At 45.5% G+C, this 12,398-nt stretch overlaps 1 protein-coding gene across 3 annotated transcripts in view; it reads left to right on the forward strand.

Annotated features, from left to right (window-relative positions):
• Nucleotides 1-12,398, forward strand: part of LARGE1 (LARGE xylosyl- and glucuronyltransferase 1) — a 273,247-nt gene that overhangs the window by 69,712 nt on the left and 191,137 nt on the right. For all 3 annotated transcript variants that reach the window (XM_075275348.1, XM_075275349.1, XM_075275350.1), the window contains one exon: nucleotides 7,813-8,002. In XM_075275348.1, the coding sequence (XP_075131449.1) occupies nucleotides 7,897-8,002 (106 nt within the window). In that variant the 5' untranslated portion in view covers nucleotides 7,813-7,896. The remainder of the gene's footprint in view (nucleotides 1-7,812; nucleotides 8,003-12,398) is intronic.

Genomic DNA, 12,398 nt, shown 5'->3' on the forward strand with positions numbered 1-12,398 from the left:
ATAAAAGGGGATGTATCACACCTCAAGTGGGGCCATGTTAAAAAAAAAAGGGGGTTGATGTGACCAGTTGGGGGCCAGAACTATGGGTGTCCTTAAAGGGTCCAAGTGTGAAGGCACATGGCTACCCCAGCACATGGTCCTTGAGGTCCTAGTTATGGTGGGCGCACTCATGCCGGGCCCTGATGACTGATGGTGCCCTATGGATCCCCCGCCACCTGAGAAGACACAAATAACAGGTGTGGGCCCCAGGGACAATCTTTGAATAGGGCCCAGGAGCTTCAATTTCCGTCTCAGGTCCCAGTTACTGGGTCAGTCTATCAGGAGTTGTAGTCGTACGATATTTAAAGGGCCGGGTACCATCTTCTGTATAGTCCAGTATTTAGGTGTATAGTGACGTGCCTATGGACAAGTCCAGATACATAAATCAGTGGCCATGTCGTCCTCACATTCCCGTTTCTGGCGGTGGTATCTCGGCGCGGCCCTCCCTTCGCATGCGGTGGTGCGTCTGGTGTCCCCAGTCAGGTGACGCCTCTGTAGTTAGTGTAATGTGCGAGGTGTCACGGGCAAGTAACTATTCCCATCTCATTACAGTCAGCGGCCGCCACCGCCACTATTAATAGATATACGGCCATGTTTAAAGGGACAGAAAGGAGCCGGGAATCCTAATCGGAGCTGCCATGTGTGCCCAGAATAGCGCGCTATCTTTGGCAGGACTCGCAGGCTATTTTCGGCATTTGATTTACAACTCTATAGAGGAGGACTTGTGGTAGAGGTGAGTGAGGCCGGGCAGTAACAATATGGTATACGGCACATTACAGGGCTGTGAGTGTGTATAGATACCGACTGTATATACAGTGCACATACACACCACGTACAGATACAGAGACGCAATCTCTATATATACTACACCTACATAGTCACAACACATATACATAGACAGAGACACGTATACTAGATATATGTACAGTACAGCACACATACAACACATAGATACAGTATATAGGTTCATAAGGAAATACATATACTTTACACACCTTATGTGAATACATACAACACACATACAACACACATATATCTACATACATATTACATACATACTTACAACACACACACATATACTAGATATACAAACAATACAACATACTGCACACACATGCAATACATAAATGTGCTACTTATACGTGCAACACATATACATATACCCCTACTTGCATCTTATGGCGATGCACATACACTACATACCTTATGTACAAACATCCAACACTCGTATCTATGTATATACAACACCATACACACTCATATAAACATGCTATAGACATGCATACTCCACATGCATATAGACAACACATACGTGATATACGTGCTCGCAGATATACATACATACTGCACATGTTTACCAAGCATATAAGTACTGTACATGTATACATACCTACAGTACACATACTGTCATACTGTTTATGGGGTCACTCTGCAGCACTATATATGGGGTGACACTTTTCTGGCGCTGTTTATGGGGTCACACTATTTATGGGGTCACTGTGCTGTCCTAGGGGCACTTTGCGTTCACTATTTATGGGGTCACACTATTTATGGGGTCACTGTACTGCCCTAGGGGCACTTTCACTATTTATGGGGTCACACTATTTATGGGGTCACTGTACTGTCCTGGGGACACTTTGCGTTCACTATTTATGGGGTCACACTATTTATGGGGTCACTGTACTGCCCTAGGGGCACTTTCACTATTTATGGGGTCACACTATTTATGGGGTCACTGTACTGTCCTGGGGACACTTTCTGTTCACTATTTATGGGGTCACACTATTTATGGGGTCACTGTACTGTCCTAGGGGCACTTCGCGCTCACTATTTATGGGGGTCACACTATTTATGGGGTCACTGTATTGTCCTAGGGGCACTTTGCGTTCACTATTTATGGGGTCACACTATTTATGGGGTCACTGTACTGTCCTGGGGACACTTTCTGTTCACTATTTATGGGGTCACACTATTTATGGGGTCACTGTACTGTCCTAGGGGCACTTCGCGCTCACTATTTATGGGGGTCACACTATTTATGGGGTCACTGTATTGTCCTAGGGGCACTTTGCGTTCACTATTTATGGGGTCACACTATTTATGGGGTCACTGTACTGTCCTGGGGGCACTTTCTGTTCACTATTTATGGGGTCACACTATTTATGGGGTCACACTATTTATGGGGTCACTGTCCTGGGGGCACTTTTCGTTCACTATTTATGGGGTCACACTATTCATGGGGTCACTGTGCTTTACTTTGGGCACTTTGCATTCACTATTTATGGGGTCACTGTACTGTCCTAGGGGCACTTCGCGCTCACTATTTATGGGGGTCACACTATTTATGGGGTCACTGTATTGTCCTGGGGGCACTTTGCGTTCACTATTTATGGGGTCACACTATTTATGGGGTCACTGTACTGTCCTGGGGGCACTTTCTGTTCACTATTTATGGGGTCACACTATTTATGGGGTCACACTATTTATGGGGTCACTGTCCTGGGGGCACTTTTCGTTCACTATTTATGGGGTCACACTATTCATGGGGTCACTGTGCTTTACTTTGGGCACTTTGCATTCACTATTTATGGGGTCACTGTACTGTCCTAGGGGCACTCTGCGTTCACTATATATGGGGAGACACTTTGCTGGCTCTATTTATGGGGTCACTCCAATCCCCCTACTACTAAAGGCCCTCTAATTGTAATTTGGGAGGGGGGCGCAGCCTGTACTTGTGCACTGGATTATTCCGTCACACCGCACATCCCCCTGAATCCGATCCTTAAGATTCATCTAGACGCCCTCATGATGCCTGGCTCCTCGCCCCCAGCTACGTCACTTCTTCTCTGAGGGAAACCATGGTGTTTTGTTCCAGTGTTTGTTCCCTGGCACGTTGGCACATCGGCGCCCCCTCCCCTCCTCTTCCTCCGGGGCCGGGGGGCCGCACCACATGACAGTGTCACTTCTCAGTCGTTGCTATCTTCCAGCTCGCTGCTGGCCGGGGACTAAATAGGCAAATTGTTTGAGCTTTCATCTCCTGCCCGGCGTCGCCTTGTAAGCTGCCATTTTATTAGGTTTGACAGGCGACTTGTGCGCGTGTTTGGAGAGGGGGGGGTGTCATAAATAATCGGGGTGACCTCTCTTCTCAAGGCATGCTAATAAACTGGAGCAAATTGGGATCTTATCTGCGGCGCGGACTGATGAGGTGTGACAGGCAGCTTAAAAGCGTTCACAAATCAGGACAAATTGGGGCGAATTTCGCTACGTGTGATCAGGACAAATATGATTTTGCCGGATTTGACAGCTTCTAGTGTTTGTCGTGGAGCCGCGTCTCGGCGCTATAATTATCTGCCCAATAAAGCTGCCGAATACCGACCCCCTCGGACTGGCGTCTCTCCAGTGTAACCCTATAACTGCTGGGCAGGCCCGCGCTACATCCAGAGGTTTAAAGGGCAACCCCACCCGAAATAAGACATGCTTCAGACTGATACGGCGTCTTCCCCCACACTGTCACCAAGTATAACTTACAGTAGGGGGCGTAATATTACATACAAACATGTGAGAAAATTGTCTAATGGCAAATCTGTCTTTGTTCCCCATAACAACCAATCACGGTGCAGGTTTCAATCCTAATTCTGCGCTTGGAAAATGAAAGCTGCGCTGTGATTGGTTTGTATAAGTGAAACCTATCTTTGTTGCCCCTAGCCACTAATTCATTTCTTAGGCCTTGTTTACGTTTCTTTCAGGAATTACGTTTTCTATTACGTGATAGGAACAGAATAACGAAATCCCGATAACAATGGATGCGGCATATGTGCTAGGATATCTGGGAGTTTCTCGAAAATAGGGGTGACCTCCGGGCCTTGTAGCGTGCGTTCACATCCGCCATGGTCATATGTTATGTTCTGGTCACAACACAAAAAGGGGGTGCATACCTCCCAACTTTTAAAGAACCTCAAAGAGGGACAAAATTTAGCCCCGCCCACTTTTGTGTTGACTCCCCATTCTCATAAATTTTTCATGCGCCCGCACACAGTATAATCCTCCTACAGTCACCCGTAAATTATATGTCCCCCCTCCATCTCTCCCCCAGTTTCATATACACCCTTCATCTGCCCCCAGTTTCATGTCCCCTCCATCTCTGCCCCTAGTTTCATGTCCCCTCCATCTCTGTCCCCAGATTCATGTTCCCCATCTCTGCCCCCAGTTTCATGTCCCCTCCATCTCTGTCCCCAGATTCATGTTCCCTATCTCTGCCCCCAGATTCATGTCCCTCCATCTCTGCCCCCAGTGTCATGCCGTCCTCTCCATCTCTGCCCCCAGATTCATGTCCCCCCATCTCTGCCCCCAGTTTCATGTCCCCCCTCCATCTCTGCCCCCAGATTCATGTCCCCCCATCTCTGCCCCCAGATTCATGTCCCCTCCATCTCTGCCCCCATATTCATGTCCCCTCCATCTCTGCCCCCAGATTCATGTCCCCACATCTCTGCCCCCAGATTCATGTCCCCTCCATCTCTGCCCCCAGATTCATGTCCCCACATCTCTGCCCCCAGTGTCATGCCATCCTCTCCTTCATCTGCCCCCAGTTTCACGTTCCACCTCCACATTACACTTACCTTCTCCTCGTTCCTCCGCTGCACTCTGCGCGCCTCTCTCACTCACTGGCGCACAGTTGTAGACGCGATGTGACGTCATCACATCGCGTCTACAAGCCAGTAGGCGGTGTTCAGCGGTGAAGCAAGGAGCTGAACTGTGTCAGCTCCTTGCTTCAGCCGCGTATGTGTTCAACTCAGATCTGCATCCTCTGGACGCAGATCTGAGTTGAAATCGGGACATACCTCCCTCCAACCGGGACCACGGGACATGTCACCGGAATCGTGAATGTCCTGCGGAAATCGGGACGGTTGGGAGGTATGGGGGTGTAGTCAGCTGATTGGCATGCCCACATTACACAAATAGGCGTACCGTAACCCCAAAATGAGGCGTGGTTTTACAAATGGGCGTGGCTTCTTTATGCCCTTGCCAGACTCATATGGAGTCCGATCTAACTCACTGACTATAATGGGGCCCATCGGGTTAATCTTAAGGTGTCCTTCAATTTGCCATATGAATAAGTCCTGCATTCATATAGTTTGGCCTGAATTGTGACTCCCCAATTTGGGTAGTCCCATCCCGGTATAGGGGCAGAACCAGGCTGGGTCGGGAGTTTGGGGCTTGGGCATATTTGCCAACATTTCACAAGCGTAATATGGGAGAGCGTTGTGCAAAGCTTGCCATAAAAACTTTTGGTACATACTGCGACTCAGCCCCTGTTGGGGTGTGACACGACGTCCCCTTTTTGTGCCCCATTTTTGCAGTGTTTTGGCCACACCCCTTTTTCAGGACATGGCCGGTATATACTATATTATATAATGAGTTATGACGTGTTGCTATTTACTTAGTTTTCATGGCTGTACCATGTCTCTTTAACTGGGGCCATGATGCTTTGCTGCAGGGTGTTGGGGTGTGGGGTACATGGGTCTATTTTTTCTGGAGCCTCCAGGATTTTTCGGGGAAGCTGGTTAGTATGAAACGGTGGCATAAAGCCAAGAAGACCGTATGGCAAGGGTGTGATGTTAGTCTTGATCCACCATTTGGACCCAACTGATCACGCGAATGAGGGTCCCATGAATCCTTATGTGCACCAAACGGTGGTCACACGGTTCTTCGGCCACTTCGTTCCATAGACTTGAATGGAGCAGTAGTGGACATGTGTTACCACCAATCCATTCAACGTAGGGAACTCCCATTCTCGTGATTCTTGGGGGCCAAAGTTGGGACCCCCAGTGATCACTTATCACTATACTATATGCGATTACCTTTAGGGTTGACTTGAGCTTCTTGCTCCGCCAATGGTGCCCAACCTGGTAGCCTTGGACACATGTAGCCCAGATCTACGTGTAGTCAACCCCAAACACCTCAAGAGGGGGCTACTGCGTAGGTTATTAATAGCCCTGATGGGGGTCAAAGACCCTATAGGACCCTCATAAAGTGGATCAATGGCCATGACTTTGCATTAGGACCAGGATAGGACCCTCCCCATCCCCGATAGTCATTCATGACGTGTTCCCTTTAAGAAAAAGCCGAAAACAAGTTCCAACTCTTAAATCCTGTTGTGATGTGAATGAGACTTATTTAAAAGTCTATAGGGGAAGTCAGACACCCATCAGCAGGCGCCGGCACAATACTCCCGAGCAAAATGCGGCGGTATGCCCCGTGCGCTGCGGCGAGATTACTTCATACAGGCAATTATACTTGGAATATATTATCCGTCCTACTTAAATTATTTTTTGAGAAAGTCTTGTGGCTTGGAGTGCCGGTACTTAATGTTAATTTGTGCGGAAAGCGCCGGAGCTGGTTCTTCATTGTCTGGATGTTACTAAAAAAGCGCTGAAAGTGGGAGCCATCATCTGTGATAATGTATCTCGTATTATCCTCCAAGATGGAGGGTTGTTATCCTGTCTGCCGAGAGACAAAGTCACACAAAGTTCTATCTTCTGTGTCTATAGTCAGGGCTGGCCTTGGGATTGTGCGGGCCCTTGGGGGGGCAGATCCTTACGGGGGCCCACACCGTAGACGTACTGGAGCGAGAGAGTCATACGGACTACATAGGCCCAAATAAGAGTCCAACCAGTGCGGAGTCTCAAGCCGCGGTCTCCGAATCTGCTGCAGAATCCGCGTAGGATTTTGTAGGTCCTAATCCAATCTCGGCCTCCTGTTGAAAACAATGACGGCGGAATCTGCTGCTGATTTGGGGGTGAAATCCATTGCAAAATCAGCCACAGATTCTGCTGTGTGAACGGGGCCTAATACTGTTAACAATGTAATGAATGCTGTCATGTGTATTAATGGAAGTGCTCAATACAGAAAGGGAGTGGGCCTGATGCCGGCCCTGTCTATAGTAATCATGCTGGTATAACCTGGGTATATACTGTATATAATTATATATGTACAGCTGGTATAACCTGGGTATATACTGTATATAATTATATATGTACAGCTGGTATAACCTGGGTATATACTGTATATAATTATATATGTACAGCCGGTATAACCTGGGTATTATACTGTATATAATTATATATGTACAGCCGGTATAACCTGGGTATATACTGTATATAATTATATATGTACAGCTGGTATAACCTGGGGATCTCCTGTATATAATTATACATGTACAGCTGGTATAACCTGGGTATATACTGTATATAATTATATATGTACAGCTGGTATAACCTGGGTATATACTGTATCTAATTATATATGTACAGCTGGTATAACCTGGGTATATACTGTATATAATTATATATGTACAGCTGGTATAACCTGGGGATCTCCTGTATATAATTATATATGTACAGCCGGTATAACCTGGTTATCTCCTGTATATAATTATACATGTACAGCTGGTATAACCTGGGTATATACTGTATATAATTATATATGTACAGCCGGTATAACCTGGGTATATACTGTATATAATTATATATGTATAGCCGGTATAACCTGGGTATATACTGTATATAATTATATATGTACAGCCGGTATAACCAGGGTATCTCCTGTATATAATTATATATATACAGCCGGTATAACCTGGGTATATACTGTATATAATTACATATGTACGACTGGTATAACCTGGGTATATACTGTATATAATTCTATATGTAATGTATGGATGTCATAAATCCCAAATCTTCTCAGTCGGAATCTTCTCTGCTTCCTTTGTAGGATTTTATCATGCCGGTGGAACAAGTGGCGATGCTCCCGGCGTAGGAACTACGGTGACCTTTGGGATAGCCCAATTCAGAGAGAATGCTGGGATTCTGCAGGGGGAGAAGGAAATTCCTGGCAGCGTCTCTCACTCTCCTTTTTGTTCCGGCGGTCACGTGGATCTATCTGTTCACCGGACATTTTGACGGTACGTAACCGAATCTCATCCAATCTTTACTGAAAATGGGCAAAATTTTGGTCCACCCGTCCGTATATCCAAATCACCAATGGTGGTCACTTGTAGTGGTGGTGGGTTGTCAGGGATTGGAGGGAGCGTAGGAACCAGGCGTCACATAGCTCCACGTTGGAGCTGTATACACTAAACGGTATACAGAAAATGGGTTGAAAACTGAATACAAAGTATGAATAAGCGCATCCCATCTCATTCCAACCTAGAATAACATCACATTTTATTCAGAGGGTTCAGTCCGCACCGAAAACAGCCGACAGGCATCAGCTATTTCGTAAAAATTGGTGTCTGCATGTTTCCGGGTGCGGAAATTGAGTCTATTTTGATCCCATTATCAGAAGCTCACAGATTGCTTCCCGTTTGTTTCATCTATCTCCATTCCAGGGGATCGATCACAGTCGCCGCGCGTTACGATTTCTAGTACGTGCGGTGGAACCAAATCTTAAAAAAATAAAAAAATAAGATAAAATAGAAGACGTCTTGGTTATAAAAGAGGCGTCTGCTGTATGAATGAGGATAAGGAGGTGAGGGGGTAATTAGGGTCGGAGCCGGGCGCGGAGGAGCCGCTCCTTATCTGTCTCTGACTTCTGTTGATATTCTGCTGATGATTTCTTTATTTTTTTTCTCTTTGCGGTATTAAGAGGCGGCGGCGGGGAGGGGGGTCTTAAATACTGTCTGTGATGTTGGCGTAGAAGGTCTTAAATTTCCCCCTGATATCGTCTTAACCCACTGGTAATCTGTAGCCAACGTCTTTGAAGCGATTTTAAGGACTGCTAGGTGACAACCAACATGGCCGCCATGTTTGGGTGAGGTTAGGAGCAACCACTGTATATTTCTTCTGCAGTTATAATTGGGAGAGTGTCCAAATTACATAATTAGTGCAGGGTTCTAACACCCAAAGACCCTCCTCTGAGAAGTTCAAGGCAAAAAATTGGGTAAAATTAAAAATTTGGGTCATTTGCTGCATAAAAATGCAATGTTAAGTCAATGGGTCTCTCAGTGCGGTGAGCTCCCCCTAGTGGTGGGTGCAGGCAGACACCCAGGATATTACATCACATGCCATAACCATCCTGGACCACCAGGGATAATAGATAACAATATTATCACCTTCATCACTCTAGGCCACCGGAGATACTACAGTAGGCAGCAACCACTACAGACTCACTGGAGCTCCAAGAATATTATATATTACTCAGTTAATCGCCAAACCATCCTAGACCACCAGGGATATTACATCATGACATAACAATCCTAGACTACCATACATAATAGATAGAAATGTTATCACCTTCATCACTCTAGACCACCAGAGATACTACAGTAGGCAGCAACTACTACAGACTCTCTGGAGCTCCAAGAATATTATATATTACCTAGTTACCCGCCAAACCACCCTAGACCACCAGGGATATTACCTCATGACATAACCATCCTAGACTACCGTACATAGTAGATAGAAATGTTATCACCTTCATCACTCTAGACCACCAGAGATACTACAGCCTCTCTAGACCTCCCATGATATTTTGTATTACCCACCAAACCGCCCTAGACCATTTGGAATATTATATCATATGACATAATCATCCTAGACCACCAGGGATATTGCATCATATGTCATTACCATCCTAAACCCCCAGGGATATTTCATCATGACACAACCATCCTAGACCACCATACATAATAGATGTTACATCAGAGGTTCCCAAACCTTTTTTTCTCGTAGACCGCTTTCAAAATTTTACTGGTTTCGATGGACCCGCTGCTGCTACATTTCTACCATATTCCCAAAACTCGTCAAAAAATTTGAAGATTAGATCTAACAATGGTCCCATCGAGTTTCTTGTGGACCCCTGGGGGTCCAACTGGACCATTTTGGGAACCACTGTGTTAGATGATCGCTGAAGGCCACCAGACAAGCTACAGTAGGTTATAACCACGACAGACTCTCTACACCTCCAAGCCTAATATGTACTACCCACCTAACCACCCTAGACCACCAAGGATATTACATCATATAACATAACCATCCTAGTCCACCATACATAATAAATGTTAGATGATCACTGTAGGTCACCAGACAAGCTACAGTAGGTTATAACCACGACAGACTCTCTACACCTTCATGCCTAATATGTACTACCCACCTAACCACCCTAGACCACCAAGGATATTACATCTTATAACATAACAATCCTAGCCAACCATGCATAATAGATATCAGTATTAACACTTTCATCACTCTAAGCCAACAGAGAAACATTATTAACCAGTACATCTCTCTTTAGACCTCCAAGCCGTCCTAGACCACCTGGGATATTTCATAATGACATAACCATCCTAGACCACCAAACATAATAGAGAGAAATCTTATCACCTTCATCACTCCAGGCCACCAGACAAGAAACAGTAGGTTGTATCTACTACAGCCTCTCTACACATCCAAGCATAGCATGTATTACCCCCCAAACAACCCTAGACCACCAAGGTTATTATATCATGTGCTTAGTCCATCCTATACCACCATGGATAAAAGATAGCCATATTAATACCTCCACCATTCTAAGCCACCAAAGAAACTACAGTAGGTATTAACCACTACAGTCTCTCTAACTCTCCGAGGATGTTATGTATTACCCACCAAACCACCCTAGACCACCTGGGATATTACATTATATACCATAACCATCCTAGACCACCATACCTAAAAGATAACCATAGTAACACCTTCATCATCAAAGAAACTACTGTAGGTATTAAGGACTACATCCTTGACGCCAAAAATATTACGTCTTGCCCACCATACCACCCTGGACCCCCAGGGATAATACAGTAATACTATAACTAAATTCTAGACTACCTTATGTAAAAAGGGGAGAACAATTTTGCCACGTCCCCTTTAAATATCACACACTTGCCCCCACCCAGGGTAACATTCACCTCCTATGTGTATTTTTGATAACCCGGCTACTTTTTATTTTAGATATGAAGCGTCGGCAAGCTACAGTAGTAAGAATGGTGAAATATTCGCTAATTATGGACTTAATGCCGTGTTATAATGTCGACATTTAATGTACCATGTCCTATAGTAAGGAACGAGGGCCGGGGTACACCCACCGAGACCCCCTCACTTGTAACGAGAGCTATTTGCCTGTACCCTGCTGTCATTACGAGCGTGGAGGCTGAAACATTCAATTATGCCTGTACTTAGATGTGAGATCTAATGGATACGAGCCCCATAATTTTATGAAATGTAGCAGAGCCGACGTCGTATGTGGAAGCGGCTGTTTAAGCCATTAGGGTGTAGGCGATTTTTATGACTGTGTATATACGCCGTAATGGCTCTTTAAATGTGTAATTCTAATATGATAAATCCAGTAAAGCGCGTTGTTAATTCGAGGGAACACAGACTTTAAATGAGGTTTATTTATTTCTGGCGCGCTCGCCATAAAGTCGTCCTTGGCGTAGGCAGCGATAGCATGACATAACGGTTTGCGAGTTAATGGGGTGTGGAATCAATCTACTCGCCGTAATTAATGTAAATTCGAGGTGGGTCAAAGACAAGAGATAACTTTGTTGTCTACTTTACTAGGGCAGTTCAATGATATTGGCTGGATTTCGCGACCTTTCCGAGGGAAAACCCATGGTTGGACACTTTTGAAGTGGGGAACATCACCGTATACCCCACTAAGAGCGGTTCACGGGTCTCTAGTGGAGACTGTCTCTGTTCTACTCAACCAGTTTGAGTAAAGGTCCAGGTCACTGGGTCTGCCACCAGGTGAAAGTTGGTGCTGAGCACCTCTTCGTAGAACCTCAAGATTTATTCATTTAGACCCCTGACCTCTAATCTCATTGAACTCCAGACCACTTACTCATTAAGACCTCATATCAGACTCTTAAATTCACCCAGACCCAAGATCAGACCAGAAGCTCTTCTAAAACCAAAACTAGACCCTCTAATTCAATCCCCAGATCAAGCTAATGCCAATTTATACCCTAGGCCAGTGATGGCGAACCTTTTAGAGACCAAGTGCCCAAACTGCAACCCAAAACCCACAAATTTATCACAAAGTGCCAACATGGCAATTTAACCTTAATAATGTGCGGATCCACAACTGCAAACAATTACAGACCTGCAAAATATGGTCATACGAATGGGGCTTTATAGAGCTTTCTGCTCCACTGTGAACCCCACACAGTCCAATCTGTATCACAGTGGCCTCCTCAAAGTGCAATCAGCTCCACAGTGGCCCCCACACTTTATAATCTGCTCCACAGTGGCCTCCACACAGTATAATCTGCTGCACAGTGGTCCCCACACAGTACAATTTGCTCCACAGTGGCCCCCACACTG

The sequence above is a fragment of the Leptodactylus fuscus genome, chromosome 5, assembly GCF_031893055.1.
Source record: "Leptodactylus fuscus isolate aLepFus1 chromosome 5, aLepFus1.hap2, whole genome shotgun sequence".
NCBI lineage: Eukaryota > Metazoa > Chordata > Amphibia > Anura > Leptodactylidae > Leptodactylus > Leptodactylus fuscus.